Source organism: Meles meles, chromosome 16, assembly GCF_922984935.1.
Source record: "Meles meles chromosome 16, mMelMel3.1 paternal haplotype, whole genome shotgun sequence".
NCBI lineage: Eukaryota > Metazoa > Chordata > Mammalia > Carnivora > Mustelidae > Meles > Meles meles.
Genome location: NC_060081.1, coordinates 8,568,253 through 8,586,763, shown reverse-complemented (window position 1 = coordinate 8,586,763; position 18,511 = coordinate 8,568,253). Strand labels below are relative to the sequence as shown.

The 18,511-nt window shown below is 38.6% G+C and overlaps 1 protein-coding gene across 1 annotated transcript; it reads right to left on the bottom strand.

Moving 5' to 3' along the window:
• Window positions 1-17,328: 17,328 nt before the first annotated feature.
• On the bottom strand, window positions 17,329-18,267 carry LOC123926446 (olfactory receptor 2L13). Its single transcript, XM_045980311.1, has one exon. It carries the CDS (start codon window positions 18,265-18,267, stop codon window positions 17,329-17,331), a length of 939 nt encoding a protein of 312 aa, XP_045836267.1.
• Between the last annotated feature and the right edge of the window lie 244 nt (window positions 18,268-18,511).

The following is an 18,511-nucleotide window of genomic DNA, read 5'->3' as shown; positions in this document are numbered from 1 at the left end:
CAACTCGGGCTTTCATGTTCACTATTCCTTTGGCTATTCGAGGTCTTTTCTGGTTCCATATAAATTTTAGGATTATTTGTTCCATTTCTTTGAAAAAAATGGATGGTATTTTGATAGGGATTGCATTAAATGTGTAGATTGCTTTAGGTAGCATAGACATTTTCACAATTTTTATTCTTCCAGTCCAGGAGCATGGAACATTTTTCCATTTCTTTGTGTCTTCCTCAATTTCTTTCATGAGTACTTTGTAGTTTTCTGAGTACAGATTCTACCTCTTTGCTTAGGTTTATTCCTAAGTATCTTATGGTTTTGGGTGCAATTGTAAATGGGATGGACTCCTTCATTTCTCTTTCTTCTGTCTTGTTGTTGGTGTAGAGAAATGCAACTGATTTCTGTGCATTGATTTTACATCCCAACACTTTACTGAATTCCTGTACAAGTTCTAGCAGTTTTGGAGTGGAGTCTTTTGGATTTTCCATATACAATATCATATCATCTGCAATGAGTGATAGTTTGACTTCTTATTTGCTGATTTAGATGCTTTAATTTCTTTTTGCTGTGTGATTGCTGAGGCTAGGCCTTCCAGTACTAGGTTGAATAGCAGTGGTGATAATGGACATCCCTGCCGTGTTCCTGACCTTAGTGGAAAAGCTCTCAGTTTTTCTCCATTGAGAATGATATTTGCGGTGGGTTTTTCAAAGATGGCTTTGATGACATGGAGGTATATGCCCTCTATCCCTACACTTTGAAGAGTTTTGATCAGGAAGGGATGCTGTACTTTGTCGAATGCTTTTTCAGCATCTATTGAGAGTATCGTATGGTTCTTGTTCTTTCTTTTAGTAATGTGTTGTATCACATTGGTTGATTTGCAGATGTTGAGTCAACCTTGCAACCCTGGAAAAAATCCCACTTGGTCGTGGTGAGTCATCCTTTTAATGTACTGTTGGATCCTATTGGCTAGTATTTTGGTGAGAATTTTCGCATCTGTGTTCATCAAGGCTATTGGTCTGTAATTCTTTTTGATGGGATCCTTGTCTGATTTTGGAATCAAGGTGATGCTGGTCTCTTAAAATGAATTTGGAAGTTTTCCTTCCATTTCTCTTTTTTGGAACAGTTTCAGGAGAATGGGAATTAATTCTTCTTTACGTGTTTGGTAGAATTCCCCTGGGAAGCCGTCTGGCCCTGGGCTTTTGTTTCTTTGGAGATTTTTGATGACTGTTTCAATCTCCTTACTGGTGATGGGCCTGTTCAGGTGTTCTATTTCTTCCTGGTTCAGTTGTGGTAGTTTGTATGTCTTTAGGAATGCATCTGTTTCTTCCAGATTGTCAAATTTGCTGGTGTAGAGGTGCTCATAGTATGTTCTTATTATTGTTTGTATTTCTTTGGTGTTGGTTGTGATCTCTCCTCTTTCATTCATGATTTTATTTATTTGGGTCCTTTCTCTTTTCTTTTTGTTAATTCTGGCCAGGGGTTTATCGCTCTTATTAATTCTTTCAAAGAATGAACTCCTAGTTTCATTGATTTTTTTTTCTATTGTTTTTCTGGTTTCTATTTCATTGATTTCTGCTCTGATCTTTATGATTTCTCATCTTCTGCTGGGTTTAGGCTTTCTTTCCTGTTCTTTCTCCAGCTCATTTAGGTGTAGGGTTAGGTTGTGTATTTGAGACCTTTCTTGTTTCTTGAGAAAGGCTTGTACCTCTATATATTTTCCTCTCAGGACTGCCTTTGCTGTGTCCCACAGATTTTGAACCGTCGTGTTTTCATTATCATTTGTTTCCATGAATTTTTTCAATTCTTCTTTAATTTCCTGGTTGACCCATTCATTCTTTAGAAGGATGCTATTTAGTCTCCATGTATTTGGGTCCTTTCCAAATTTCCTCCTGTGATTGAGTTCTAGTTTCAGAGCATTGTAGTCTGAAAATATGCAGGGAATGATTCCAATCTTTTGGTACCAGCTGAGATCTGATTTATGACCCAGGATGTGATCTATTCTGGAGAATGTTCCTTGTGCACTAGAGAAGAATGTGTATTCTGTTGCTTTGGGTGGAATGTTCTGTATATATTTGTGATGTCCATCTGGTCCAGTGTGTCATTTAAGGCCTTTATTTCCTTGTTGATCTTTTGCTTGGATGATCTGTCCATTTCAGTGAGGGGAGTGTTAAAGTCCCCTACTATTATTGTATTATTGTCGACCCGTTTGATTTTGTTATTAATTAGTTTATTTAGTTAGTTAGCTCCTCCCATGTTAGGTGCAGATACTTACAATTTTTAGATCTTCTTGTTGGACAGACCCTTTGAGTATGATATAGTGTCCTTCCTCATCTCTTATTATAGTCTTTAGCTTAAAATTGAATTGATCTGATATAAGGATTGCCACCCCAGCTTTCTTCTGATGTCCATTAGATGGTACATTGTTTCCACCCCCTCACTTTAAATCTGGAGGTGTCTTTTGGTCTAAAAAGAGTCTCTTGGAGGCAGCATATTAATGGGTTTTCATTTTTTTATCCATTTGGATTCCCCTGTCTTTTGATTGGGGCATTTAGCGCATTTACATTCAGGGTAACTATTGAGAGATAGTTTAGTGAATTTAGTGCCATTGTGTGTCCTGTAAGGTGACTGTTACTGTATATTGTCTCTGTTCTGCTCTGATCTACAACTTTTAGGCTCTCTCTTTGCTTAGAGCACCCCTTTCAATATTTTCTGTAGAGCTGGTTTGGTGCTTACAAATTATTTCAGTTTTTGTTTGTCCTGGCAGCTTTTGCTCTCTTCTTCTATTTTCAGTGATATCCTAGCTAGATATAGTATTATTGGATGCATAATTTTCTCAATTACTGCTCTGAATATATCATGCCAGACTTTCTGGCCTGCCAGATGTCTGTGCATAAGTCTGTTCTCAATCTAATATTTTTACCATTGTATTTTACAGACTTCTTTTTCCGGGCTACATTCAGGATTTTCTTTTTCTTTTCTTTTCTTTTTCTTTTTTTTTTTTTTTTTTGGCTAAGACTTGTAAATTTTCCTATTATTTGACGAGGTGTGGACCTATTGTTGTTGATTTTGAGGGTGGTTCTCTGCACCTCCTGGATTTTGATGCTTCTTCCCTTTGCCATATTAGGGAAATTCTCTCCAATAATTCTCTCCAATATACCTTCTGCTGCCCTCTCTCTTTCTTCTTCTCCTGGAATCCCAATTATTCTAATGTTGTTTGTCTTATGGTGTCACTTATCTCTTGAATTCTCCCCTCGTGGTCAAGTAGCTGTTTGTCCATCTTTTCCTCCACTTCTTTATTCTCTGTCATTTTGTCTTCTATATCACTAATTCTCTCTTTTGTCTCATTTATCCTAGCAGCAAGAGCCTGCATTTTTTATTGCTACTCATTAATATCTTTTTTTTTAATTTCAACTTGGTTAGATTTTAATTCTCTTATTTCTCCAGAAAGGGCTTTTATTTCTCTGGACAGTGTATCTCTGATATCTTCCATGCCTTTTTTGAGCATGGCTAGCACCTTGAGAATCATCATTTTGATCTCTAGGTCTGACATATTACCAATGTCCCTATTGACTAGGTCCCTGGCCTTCAGTACTGTCTCTTGTTCTTGTTCTTTTTTTGTGTGTGTGGTGAGATTTTCCACCTTGTTATTTTATGCAGATAAGTATATATGAAGATAAGAATATATGATATATTTTATGCAGATAAGAATATATGAAGGAGCAAATAAAATAGTAAAATTGAGGAAAATACCCCAGTAAAATGTGCTCTAACCAATCAGAGAAGACCCCAAATAGTTATGGGAAGAAGGGAGTAAAAGAAGTTATACACACACCCACACACCCACACACACACACACATATATATATATATATATATTCTTTTTTATATTTTTTCTTTGTTTTTTTCTTTTTAATTATTTTCTGATCTTCTTCTATATATACGTATATATGTACGTACATATATACATATATATACGTATATATATGTGAACCTGTTCTATACACCAGTGTAATATATATATATATATATATATATATATATATGTATATGTATATATGTATATATATATATATATATTACACTGGTGTATAGATATATTACACATGTATATATTATATATTATACATATATAATGTATATATATATTACACTGGTGAATAGAACAGGTTCACATATATGTATATGTATATATATATATATACACACACACATATATACAAGTATATACAATATATACACACATATAAATGTATATTAGATTGGTGAATAGAACAGATTCACCCACTTAATTTTTTAATTTTTTAAAAATTTTGGTCTCTTAGAAGAAACTACCTCCCAAAATTTTAAACAATGAAAAACATATATAAGGGTAAACATTATGAAGGGATGGAATATGACTATAAAGAAGAAAAAAGAAGTTGATTAGATAAGTTGGTTTGGAGAATAAGGAAAAAGAAAGTGGAGAGAATTTGCTCAGGCCGAAGACTAGAACAAAGACCTGTGCTAGATTTAGGCTACATTTTGATCTATTACAAGAAGTAGTATCCCAAATTATTTTAGAAGAAAAAAAAACCCTATGTGTATACAACAAATAAAGTTAGATACAATGAAGGATAAAATGTGACTATAATAATGAAGTTTCAAAAAATATTTTTTGAAAGGTATTGTTAAGATAAACTAGTTAAGAAACGTTAAAAGAAATAACATGGAGGAAGTGGGGAAATGGAGATGAGAAGGGAGTTGAGGGTAATTGGATGGGGAGATGAACCATGAGAGACTGTGGACTCTGAAAAACAATCTGAGGGTTTAGAAGGTGCATGGGGTGGGAAGTTGAGCCATTCTGGTGGTGGGTAATATGGTGGGCACGTATTGCATGGAGCACTGGGTGTGCTGCATGAACAATAAATTCTAGTACACTGAAAAGTAATTTAAAAAATAAAAAAAATAATTAAAAGTTAAAAGAGGAGGGCGCCTGGGTGTCTCAGTGGGTTAAGCCGCTGCTTTCAGCTTGGGTCATGATCTCAGGGTCCTGGGATAGAGTCCCACATTGGGCTCTCTGTTTAGCAGAGAGCCTGCTTCTCTTCCTCTCTCTCTGCCTGCATCCCTTGTGATTTCTCTCTGTCAAATAAATAAATAAAATCTTTTAAAAAAAAGTTAAAAGAGGAAAGGGTAAAAGTTAAAAATAAATTAGTAGAAGAAAAAAATTAAAGTTAAAAAAAATAATTGACTTTGCAAGACTAAAAATTCATGGGAGAGAAAGTCATGAATTCCATGCTTTGCTTTCTCCTCCTCTGGAATTCCGCTGTTCTCCTTGGTAAGTTAATTTGGTCATGGCTGGATTTCTTGCTGATCTTCTTGGGGAGGGGCCTGTTGTAATGATTGTGAAGTGTCTTTGCCCAAGGTGGAATTGCACCACCCTTACCAGGGGCCGGGCTAAGTAATCTGCTCGGGTTAGCTTTCTGGAGTTTTGTTCCCTGATTGCTTTCTGCAGAGTTTGGGAGGATGAGAATGAAATCCCTGGCCTGGAGGAGCCAAGAGTTCAGGGCCCCACTCCTCTGGGCGTCCTCAGAGAAAAGCGCTCAATCACTCCTGTCTCCCAGGTCTCTGGCTGTGCTCTGAGCTCATGCAGCCTGTGACCAAATGTCTCTGTCTCTGGCACACAGCCTCAGCTGGAGTCTCCAAACCCTACAGATTCCCAAGCTCTTCCATGGGAGTCTCCCCGGGTCTTGTGGTGTCCCCTCTCACAGAGCAGCGACCTGTGCCACAGATCATGATAAGATAACCCCAAGTTGAGAGCTCACTCCTCAGCTCTGTCTCTGTAGCCAGCTTCCCTGCTCTCATACCTGTGGGCTCTGTGACACTCAGACACACACCCCCGATCCTTCTGTGACACCACAGGACCTGAGACCACGCTATCCCCATGTGGGCTTCACCCCTGTATAGCCTCTGGAGCGGTGTACCTCAGTGAAGTGGACTTTTAAAAGTTCTGATTTTGTGCTCCTTTGCTCCACTGCTTGCTTGGAGCCAGCCCCTCCCCTTGTGGTCTATCTTCCCATCGCTTTGGATTCACTTCTCCACTGGTCCAAATTTTCAGAAAGTGGTTGATTTTCTGTTTCTAGAATTGCTGCTCCTCTTCTCTTCGATCTCCTGTTGGATTTGTAGGTGTTCAGAATGGTTTGATAAACCATCTAGCCGATCTCCTGCTACCTGATGTTGTCTCAGCCTACTACTTCTCTGCCATCTTGACACCTCTTTCCAAAGACTTTTCTAATGTGACTGAGGATCCTAATAAATTTGCTGATAAATCTAATATAGTTTTTCAAACCCATCAGCCTAGTATCCCAGATTTATATCAGTTAGTTCACATGACTTTCATTGATAGTCTGACCCAACACCAGATAAACACTGGCAACTAGGATAATCCTGAAAGAGCTCTACAATTACAAATGGGTATCTATTTCCCTGCCTTGTTACATAGCCAAGTTTGTGTCATCACTAACCAATATTAATGCCAACCAATCCCTTGGACTTTCCCCAAAACTGTCAAATAAAATAAGATTTTGGTTTGTACCCAGGAGCCCAATAAGCTCATTCATGATTATTATAGCCAGCTCCAGATTGTCTTTAAATAAAATTCTGATTTTTTAAATGCTGAATCCACTATTCACTGATGGGTTAAACCAGGATGTTTTCTTTCACTTAAAAGTAACAGGATGGAGGGGCGCCTGGGTGGCTCAGTGGGTTAAAGCCTCTGCCTTCGGCTCAGGTCATGATCCCAGAGATCTGGGATTGAGCCCCATGTCGGGCTCTCTGCTCAGCAGGAGGCCTGCTTCCTCCTCTCTCTCTGCCTGCCTCTCTGCCTGCTTGTGTTCTCTCCCTGTCAAATAAATAAATATTTTTTAAAAAAAAGTAACAGGATGGAATGGGAAACTGTTCACTTCTGATTTAGTTCATTTTACATATCAGCTCACTTACACCCTATGTGATTCAACTAGAATAAAGACCACTAAAATTCTAAATTTCCGAGTGTAGCAAATGGATGCCTTCAAGCAAAGTTAAAAATAAAATCACAGGGTCTCTATTATTGAAAGGAGCCAGGAAACAGAATTACAATGCTAAGTGCCCCAGGTGCATTTAGCCCTCTCTCCAGGTTTTCCAATATCCTCGAATTTTCAAAGATGGGGCTCCAAGAACTGTGGAGGATTTTCCCAATTCTCCTTCTTAGTTGGCTTGAAGAAACAAACTGCGGATGAATCCTTCTCTGTTTCTGTTAACACTAGAGATACACTCAGGGCTCTACCCAAGTGTTATAAAGTAGCCTTTACTTTAGAGTATTAAAATGCTTTAGATACTGGAGTCTCTAATAAGCCTCAAAAGATTCTTTTTTTCTAAACTTATTCCTTTATGTTTAGACCTTTTTAGAGATACCCACCTTCCTTTTTTAAGTTCCTCTTCTCCTATTCATCAACTGGGACAGAATTTCTTCTAAAAATATTGTGCTGGGGTATCTTTCTCTGTGAGTCAAAACATAATTCTAGAATTTGATGGTAATCAAAATAGCCAACAGGTGAATTAAATGACCACTCATCATCACTACTCACTTTGTCTCTAATGGCCTTTAGCTGAGTCAGGGAATATTGATCATTTGTTCCTCTTGGATTGGCTACCAACTTCATTATGGGCAAAAGTCTTCAATTGGTATTGTGAGGATTCATGTGCACTTCCCATCAATATTCAAATAGATATCTCAAAACCTCTCTACAGAATTGTAGCCTGTAAATAAAGAAGCCCTTCAAGGTATCAAGCCCATAACAGAAGATTGTAAGACTCAAGGTCTTATTATTCCCTGCACTATTCCCTATAATATACTTATTTTACCTCTGATAGAACTCAGTGATTGAGGCTGGAGCTTTATTAGAACCTCAGAACAATGAGTAACTTTATTATCTCATAGCACTATTTTGTTACTAACTCCCAAACACTACTGACATCCACTCTCACTAAAAATATTTGTTCACTGCAATTAACCTATGCAGTGCATTTTTTAGTATTCCAGTTGATGAGAATGGCCAATATTTGTTCACTTCCGTTTGGTAGGAATAGAAGTACAAATGGATAGTGATGTCCCAGTATATCACAGAGTCATTCTCACTTTTCATGAACAGTAAAGGTGGGTTTTGATGATACAAAGTTTTCTGCAGGCTCTACTTTGTTAGGATACACAGATGATTTGCTTCTCTGATCCCTTTCTCACTTCTCTTCATAGGAAGACAGCATCCACTTTTACAACTTAAAAGGACACAGTCTATAGGAGCAAAGGGGGAAATCAGTTTTCTGAAACCACCATTCAATGTTTCACGGTTAAAGGGCACCTGATTTCAGAAATGGATTATATTTGATTCAGATAGGTTTGATAGCATCCTAAACTTCTCCAAATCCCAAACTAAGTGCCAATTATGAGGCATTCTCAGGCTAGCTGATTACTGTCAAAAATTGGATTCCAAACTTCATTTTTATATCCCAGTTTCTATATGCTTTACTAAAATGTTACAAACTGGACCCTATTATTTGCCAAAATCAGGATGACCTAACTGGTGAAACTTTAAAGAAAAGCCTAATAAAGCCCGGGCCCTTAGACTTCTTAATGATCAACTTCCCCTTTTCCTCTTTCTATGTGTGAAGGAAGGGAATACCCTTGGAGTACTCACCAAAAATCATCACAAAATAGAGCCAAAAACTAGACCTTGAGGCACATGCATACCCCTCCTGCCTCAGAGCCACTCGTGGTTTCCCTTGCACAGCAAGAAACCCAGGGTATAAGAATATTCCACATCTCGACCTGTGAGAAGCCATCACCATCCTGAATGCTCACTTTCCTCCAAAGGACTCTAATCTAAAGAATCCCCTGACATTTTCCTCCTATTTTCTCTTAAGTACCATGTCTTTCCTTTGGTCTTCAGACTTGTCTATGCTTTACTGTGACAATTGCAATTCTTCTTTTATTCCTGAATAAATCTATTTTGCTGGTAAAATAATTATCTGTTTTACTTTTATTGTAGTCAGAAGTGACCATGGCACTAACTATGTGGATTGAGTTGTAGAAACAGGTAAGAAGGACAAGATATACAATTAAGAAGCTCTTGAATATGAATATAAGATTTGCAATTTTTGTGTATCCAGTAGGAAATCAAAATTATGCAATGATAGCATCATACTTATGTTTTAGGAAAATAACTTGGGTAATAATGTATAAGGATAGATTTTATATTTTGAAAAGACCCAAGACATGACAATATTTTTTTTCCATTTTATTATTTTTTCAGCGTAACAGTATTCATTGTTTTTGCACAACACCCGGGGCTCCATGCAAAACGTGCCCTCCCCATTACCCACCACCTGTTCCACCAACCTCCCACCCCTGACTCTTCAAAACCCTCAGGTTGTTTTTCAGAGTCCATAGTCTCTTATGGTTCACCTCCCCTTCCAAATTTTTTTTTTAATAAACATATAATGTATTTTTATCCCAAGGGGAACAGGTCTGTGAATCGCCAGGTTTATACACTTCACAGCACTCACGATAGCACATACCCTACCCAATGTCCATTCCCCCTCCCACTCTCCCAATCCCACCTCGCCCCAGCAACCCCCAGTTTGTTTTGTGAGATTAAGAGTCATTTATGGTTTGTCTCCCTCCCAATCCCATCTTGTTTCATTTATTCTTCTCCTATCCCCCTAAACCCCCATGTTGCTTCTCCATGTCCTCACATCAGGGAGATCATATGATAGTTGTCTTTCTCCGATTGACTTATTTCACTAAGCATGATACGCTCTAGTTCCATCCACGTCATCGCAAAAGGCAAGATTTCATTTCTTTTGATGGCTACATAGTATTCCATTGTGTATATATACCACATCTTCTTGATCCATTCATCTGTTGATGGACATCTAGGTTCTTTCCATAGTCTGGCTTTTGTAGACATTGCTGCTATAAACATTCGGGTACACGTGCCCCTTCGGATACTATGTTTGTATCTTTAGGGTAAATACCCAGTAGTGCAATTGCTGGGCCATAGGGTAGTTCTATTTTCAACCTTTTTTTTTTTTTAAAGATTTTATTTATTTATTTGACAGAGAGAGAGGACAAGTAGACAGAGAGGCAGGCAGAGAGAGAGAGGAAAGCAGGCTTGCTGCTGAGCAGAGAGCCTGATGCGGGACTCGATCCCAGGACCCTGAGATCATGACCTGAGCCGAAGGCAGCGGCTTAACCCACTGAGCCACCCAGGCGCCCTATTTTCAACCTTTTGAGGAACCTCCATGCTGTTTTCCAGAGTGGTTGCACCAGCTTGCATTCCCACCAACAGTGGAGGAGGGTTCCCCTTTCTCCACATCCTCGCCAGCATCTGTCATTTCCTGACTTGTTAATTTTAGCCATTCTGACTGGTGTGAGGTGATATCTCATTGTGGTTTTGATTTGTATTTCCCTGATGCCGAGGGACGTGGAGCACTTTTTCATGTGTCTGTTGGCCATCTGGATGTCTTCTTTGCAGAAATGTCTGTTCTTGTCCCCTGCCCATTTCTTGATTGGATTGTTTGTTCTTTGGGTGTTGAGTTTGCTAAGTTCCTTATAGATTTTGGATACTAGCCCTTTATCTGATATGTGATTTGCAAATATCTTCTCCCATTCTGTCAGTTGTATTTTGGATGTGTTAACTGTTTCCTTTGCTGTGCAAAAGCTTTTGATCTTGATGAAATCCCAATAGTTCATTTTTGCCCTTGCTTCCCTTGCCTTTGCCGTTGTTCGTAGGAAGATGTTGCTATGGCTGAGGTCGAAGAGGTTGCTGCCTGCATTCTCCTCAAGGATTTTGATGGATTCCTTTCTCACATTGAGGTCCTTCATCCATTTGGAGTCTATTTTCGTGTGTGGTGTAAGGAAGTGGTCCAATTTCATTTTTCTGCATGTGGCTGTCCAATTTTCGCAGCACCATTTTTTGAAGAGGCTGTCTTTTTTCCATTGGACATTCTTTCCTGCTTTGTCGAAGATTAGTTGACCATAGAGTTGAGGGTCGATTTCTGGGCTCTCTATTCTGTTCCATTGATCTATGTGTCTGTTTTTGTGCCAGTACCATGCTGTCTTGATGATGACAGCTTTGTAATAGAGCTTGAAGTCCGGAATTGTGATCCCACCAACTTTGGCTTTCTTTTTCAATATTCCTTTGGCTATTCGAGGTCTTTTCTGGTTCCATATAAATTTTAGGATTATTTGTTCCATTTCTTTGAAAAAAATGGAGGGTATTTTGATAGGGATTGCATTAAATGTGTAGATTGCTTTAGGTAGAATATACATTTTCACAATATTTATTCTTCCAATCCAGGAGCATGGAACATTTTTCCATTTCTTTGTGTCTTCCTCAATTTCTTTCATGAGTACGTTATAATTTTCTGTGTATAGATTCTTAGCCTCTTTGGTTAGGTTTATTCCTAGGTATCTTATAGTTTTGGGTACAATTGTAAATGGGATTGACTCCTTAATTTCTCTTTCTTCAGTCTTGTTGTTGGTGTACAGAAATGCAACTGATTTCTGTGCATTGATTTTATATCCTGACACTTTCCTGTACAAGTTCTAGCAGTTTTGGAGTGGAGTCTTTTGGGTTTTCCACATATAGCATCATATCATCTGCGAAGAGTGATAGTTTGACTTCGTCTTTATCAATTTGGATGCCTTTAATTTCTTTTTGTTGTCTGATTGCTGAGACTAGGACTTCTAGTACTACATTGAATAGCAGTGGTGATAATGGACATCCCTGCCGTGTTCCTGACCTTAGTGGAAAAGATTTCAGTTTTTCTCCATTGAGAATGATATTTGCGGTGGGTTTTTCGTAGATGGCTTTGATAATATTGAGGTATTTGCCCTCTATCCCTACCCTTTGAAGAGTTTTGATCAGGAAGGGATGCTGTACATTGTCAAATGCTTTTGCAGCATCTATGGAGAGTACCATATGGTTCTTGTTCTTTCTTTTATTAATGTGTTCTATCACATTGATTGATTTGCGGATGTTGAACCAACCCTGCAGGCATGGAATAAATCCCACTTGATCGTGGTGAATCATCCTTTTAATGTACTGTTGAATCCTATTGGCTAGTATTTTGGCGAGAATTTTTGAGTCTGTGTTCATCAAGGATATTGGTCTGTAGTTCTCTTTTTTGGTGGGATCCTTGTCTGGTTTTGGGATCAAGGTGATTCTGGCCTCATAAAATGAGTTTAGAAATTTTCCTTCCATTTCTATTTTTTGGAACAGTTTCAGGAGAATTGGAATGAGTTCTTCTTTAAATGTTTGGTAGAATTCAGCTGGGAAGCTGTCTGGCCCTGGGCTTTTATTTGTTTGGAGATTTTTGATGACTGTTTCAATCTCCTTACTGGTTATGGGCCTGTTCAGGTTTTCTATTTCTTCCTGGTTCAGTTGTGGTAGTTTATATGTCTCTAGGAATGCATCCATTTCTTCCAGATTGTCCAATTTGTTGTCATAGAGTTGCTCATAGTATGTTCTTATAATTGTCTGTATTTCTTGGTGTTAGTTGTGATCTCTCCTCTTTCATTCATGATTTTATTGATTTGGGTCCTTCCTCTTTTCTTTTTGATGAGTCTGGCCAGGGGTTTATCAATCTTATTGATTCTTTCAAAGAACCAGCTCCTAGTTTCATTGATTTTTTCTATTGTTTTTTGGTTTCTATTTCATTGATTTCTGCTCTGATCTTTATGATTTCTCTTCTCCTGCTGGGTTTAGGGTTTCTTTCTTGTTCTTTCTCCAGCTCCTTTACGTGTAAGGTTAGGTTGTGTACTTGAGACCTTTCTTGTTTCTTGAGAAAGGCTTGTACCGCTATATATTTTCCTCTCAGGACTGCCTTTGCTGTGTCCCACAGATTTGGAACTGCTGTGTTTTCATTATCATTTGTTTCTATGAATTTTTTCGATTCTTCTTTAATTTCCTGGTTGACCCATTCATTCTTTAGAAGGATGCTATTTAGTCTCCATGTATTTGGGTTCTTTCCAGCTTTCCTCTTGTGATTGAGTTCTAGCTTCAGAGCATTGTGTTTTGAAAATATGCAGGGAATGATCCCAATCTTTTGATACTGATTGAGACCTGATTTGTGACCCAGGATGTGATCTATTCTGGAGAAGGTTCCATGTGCACTAGAGAAGAATGTGTATTCTGTTGCTTTGGGATGAAATGTTCTGAATAGATCTGTGATGTCCGTCTGGTCCATTGTGTCATTTAAGGCCTTTATTTCCTTGTTGATCTTTTGCTTGGATGATCTGTCCATTTCAGTGAGGGGAGTATTAACGTCCCCTACTATTATTGTATTATTATTGATGTGTTTCTTTGATTTTGTTATTAATTGGATGATATAGTTGGCTGCTCCCACGTTAGGGGCATAGATATTTAAAATGGTTAGATCATCTTGTTGGACAGACCCTTTGAGTAGGATATAGTGTCCTTCCTCATCTCTTATTATAGTCTTTGGCTTAAAATCTAATTGATCTGATATAAGGATTGCCACCCCAGCTTTCTTCTGATGCCCATTAGCGTGGTAAATTGTTTTACACCCCCTCACTTTAAATCTGGAGGTGTCTTCGCGTCTAAAATGGGTTTCTTGTAGGCAACATACTGATGGGTTTTGTTTTTTTATCCATTCTGATACCCTGTGTCTTTTGATTGGGGCATTTAGCCCATTAACATTCAGGGTAACTATTGAGAGATATGAATTTAGTGCCATTATTAGCCTGTAAGGTGACTGTTACTGTATATTGTCTCTGTACCTTTCTCATCTACTACTTTTAGGCTCTCTCTTGGCTTAGAGGACCCCTTTCAATATTTCCTGTAGAGCTGATTTGGTGTTTGCAAATTCTTTCAGTTTTTGTTTGTCCTGGAAGCTTTTTATCTCTGCTTCCATTTTCAATGATATTCTAGGTGGATAGAGTATTCTTGGCTGCATGTTTTTCTCGTTTAGTGCTCTGAATATATCATGCCAGCTCTTCCTGGCCTGCCAGGTCTCTGTGGATAAGTCTGCTGCCAATCTAATATTTTTACCATTGTATGTTACAGACTTCTTTTCTCGGGCTGCTTTCAGGATATTCTCTTTGTCACTAAGACTTGTCAATTTTACTATTAGGTGATGGGGTGTGGACATATTCTTGTTGACTTTGAGGGGGGTTCTCTGCATCTCCTGGATTTTGATGCTTGTTCCCTCCTCTCCAATAATTCTCTCCAATAGACCTTCTGCTGCCCTCTCTGTTTCTTCTTCTTCTGGAATCCCAATTATTCTAATGTTGTTTCGTCTTATGGTGTCACTTATCTCTCGAATTCTCCCCTCATGGTCCAGTAGCTGTTTGTCCCTCTTTTGCTCGGCTTCTTTATTCTCTGTCATTTGTTCTTCTATATCACTAATTCTTTCTTCTGCTTCATTGATCCTAGCAGTGAGAGCCTCCATTTTTGATTGCACCTCATTAATAGCTTTTTTGATTTCAACTTGGTTAGATTTTAGTCCTTTAATTTCTCCAGAAAGGGCTTTAATATCTCCAGAGAGGGTTTCTCTAATATCTTCCATGCCTTTTTCGAGCCCGGCTAGAATGTTCAGAATCGTCATTCTGAACTCTTGATCTGACATATTGCCAATGTCTGTGTTGATTAGGTCCCTAGCCTTCGGTACTGTCTCTTGTTCTTTTGTTTGTGGTGATTTATTCCGCCTTGTCATTTTGTCCAGATACGAGGATATGAAGGATCAAATAAAATACTAAAAGGGTGGCAAAGACCCCAGAAAAATGCGCTGTAAGCAAGTCAGAAGAGATCCCTAATTGTGGGGGGGAGAAAGGGGATAAAAACAGGTTCTTAAAAAAAAAGAAAGAAAACAAATAAAGAAAAAATATAAAAAAGAAAGAAAAAATATATATATTTAGATGAACTAGTCAAAAAACGTTAAAAAAGAAAAGGGTAAATGTTTTAAAAAATTTAGTAGAAGAAGAAAAAAAAAAGAAAAAAATTGAAAAAAGAGAAAAAAAAATTGAAGTAGCCACAAGACTAAAGAATCATGGGGAGAAAGCCATGAGTTCCGTGCTTTGCTTTCTCTTCTTCTGGAATTGCGCTGCTATCTTAGGAAATGAACCTACTTTCCTTGATAGATGAACTTCGTCCTGGCTGGATATTTTGTTGATCTTCTGGGGGAGGGGCCTGTTGTAGTGACTCTCAAGTGTCTTTGCCCGAGGCGGTATTGCACCGTCCTTACCGGCGGCTGGACTAAGTAATTGGCTCGGGTTCGCTTTTGGGAGCTTCTGTTCCCTGAACGCTTTCCGTAGATTTCCGGAGGACGGGAAGGAAAATGGCGGCCTCCTAGTCTCCGGCCAGGAGGATCCGAGAGCCTGGGGCCCCACTCCTCAGTGCGCCCCCAGTGGACAGCACCCAATCACTCCCGTATTCCTAGCCTCTAGCCGCGCTCCGAGCTCTCCCACCCCGCGACCAGTTCATGGTAACCCTGAGCTGAGAGTTCAGTCCTCACCTCTGTCTCTGCAGCCGGCTTCTCCGTTCTAATACCTGCGAGCTCTCCGACACACTGACACCCCTGATCCTTCTGTGACCCTGCGGGGCCTGGGGCCACGCTGACCCCGCATGGGCTTCACCCTGGTTTAGCCTCTGGAGCAATGTCCCTCAGTGGAACAGGCTTTTAAAAGTCCTGATTTTGTGCTCCGTTCCTCCGCCGCTTGCCAGGAGCTGGCCCCTCCCCCTGCGGTCTATCTTCCCGTCGTTTTAGATTCACTTCTCCGCCAGTCCTACCTTTCAGAAAGTGGTTGATTTTCTGTTTCTAGAGTTGCTGTTCTTTTTCTCTTCACTCTCCCGTTGGATTTGTAGGTGTTTGCAATGTTTAGATAAGCTATCGAGCTGATCTCCTGCTACCTGATGTAGTCTCAGGCTGCTACTTCTCCACCATCTTGACTCCTCCATGTCATGACAATATTTAAGAAGAAATTTGAAAAGGCCAAAGAGAGATATTGGGATATTGATGTTGGGCTATGAATCAAAAGTTGGGGGATGGACTCCTAAAAACTAACATTTTCTACAAAAATTATTACTCCTACATAACCCCTTTAGGGACAGACTTGAAGAAATTTAAGTGTATTAAACCTTGTGAAATATAAGTTCATGTATATTAGCATATAAATTCATATTAGCAAGGTCATAATTATATTTTAGATGTAGCAGAAACCTTAAATTTCTGGTTCATACAGTGACTACCTAATTTTTTTATTTCCATGACTCTAAATAAATAAGTTCTTTAAGTACTAACAACTTATTAAATTCATTTAAATATATATATATTTTATTTAAATGTACACAAATTGTCAAATTTTCTCATACGTGTACACAGATAACTTAATTTCAGTATTTTTACTGAAAATTTTAAGAATTATATACAAAAATAAGCCTCCTCAAATAAGTTTTATTAAAGGATTTAGGATAAGATGAATTCAAGATGCCAATTATAATTAGGATGAAGGAAGACATCAGGTAAGCAAATTTATAAACATCACATTCTTATGTTTGTCTTGCTTGTTACTTCACATCCTACTACCCATATTTTATACATCACAAATATATTTTTATATACCATATATATATATATATTTAAATTTTATTTATTTATTTGACAGAGAGAGAGAGGAATCACAAATAGGCAGAGAGGCAGGCAGAGATAGAGGGGGAGGCCGGCTCCCTGCCAAACAGAGAGCCTGATGCAGGGCTCGATCTCAGGACCCTGAGATCATGACCTGAGCTGAAGGCAGAGGCTTAATCCACTGAACCACTCAGGCGCCCCTACCATATATACTTTTAAACATTTTTTGGATGCCTACGCTTGTGCTAACATAGCAAACATTGGCCTCATCTGGCTATTAGGCACTTAAGATGTGTATAGTCAAAATTGCAATGTGTTCTAATTACAAAATACACAAAAGATTATGAAAACTTAAACTGAAAACAAAATAAAAGATCTCATTAGTAATTTTATGTTGATTAAATATAAAAATCATATCATGTCCATATAAATAGAAATATGCACAAACATAGCATATAATATAGTATATATCATTAATATCATTGTTAATTTCAGTATTAATTTTAATGTTTCAAATTAAATCAATATATTACTTAAACCAATTTCACTTATCAAATGTGGCTGCTACAAATGTTTAAATTACTTGTAGCTCACATTATATTTCTATTAGCTAGTGCTGCTCTGGGGTGTTCTAATTAACCTGGAAAATGAAAATAAGAGAAAGGACAGCCATGATTATTCTTTCTTGGTAGAGAATATCCCAAACTCTCTTGTCATGGCCCCTAGGACTTCCTTATTCCTCAGACTGTAGATAAGGGGATTGAGCATAGGGGTGAGTATGGTGTAGAAGACTGCCAGAATCTTATCTTCTGCTGGTGACCGAAAATTCCTGGGCCGAAGGTAGGTGTAGACAAAAGGTGCATAGTAAAATGTCACTACAGTTAAATGTGTTGAACAGGTGGTGAAGGCCTTTTTTCTTCCTTCCTTTGAGCGCATGTGGTAAACAGCAAAAAGAACCCGTCCATAGGAAGCAGTAATGCCAAGGAAAGGAAAGAGGAGAAACAGACTTGTACTCACAAAAACCATGTACTCATAGACCCAGGTGTCTATACAGGCCAAAGGCAACATGGCTGGTACATCACAGAAGAAGTGATCAATGGCCCTGGACTGGCAGTAAGGAATATGGAGGGCATAGACAGTGTGTGCCAAGGAGTTGATAGACCCCAAAATCCAAGATCCTATGATCATTTTCACACACATCATTTTACTCATACGGATGGGATAATGGAGGGGATGGCAGATGGCCACATAACGGTCATAGGCCATGGAGGATAAGAGTAAACCTTCAGAACATGCCATGGTCAGGAAGAAGAAGCTTTGCACCCCACATCCCAGGAAGGAGATACGTTTCTGGCCGGACAGGAAGTTGAATGCCATCTTTGGGACAGTGGTGGTGATATACATTAGGTCCATGAGGGACAGCTGGCTGAGGAGAAAGTACATTGGTGTGTGAAGCCGGGGATCTAAGCGTATGAGGTGAATCATGGTTGAGTTACCCACTGAGGCAAGAACGAATATGAAAAGGATAAGAAACAAGAGAAGCAGACCAGTTTGATTGGAGGGAAACAACCCCAACAAAATGAAATCATCTGAAGTTTGGTTCCATTTCTCCATGAAACTGTACTGTTTTAATTCCTTTGAAAGAAAAAGACAAAAACAAAGCACAAAACAAAAATAGACAAAAGAGGGTTAGAAAAGGGAACTCTTATTTTGCAAATGTTTGTCTTGTTTTCAATACTGCAGCTTCCATAGAATCAAGTTTAATATCTGAATTGAACGCTCCCTTCCAATTTTCTTTGGTAAGCACTACGACAAGTGATCTTAAGTATAAAGTCTAGTATTACAGCCAACAAAAAAT

Coding starts and splice junctions, on each gene's coding strand:
- LOC123926446 (XM_045980311.1), bottom strand. CDS start 18,267: ATGGAGAAATGGAACCAAACTTCAGATGATTTCATTTTGTTGGGGTTG.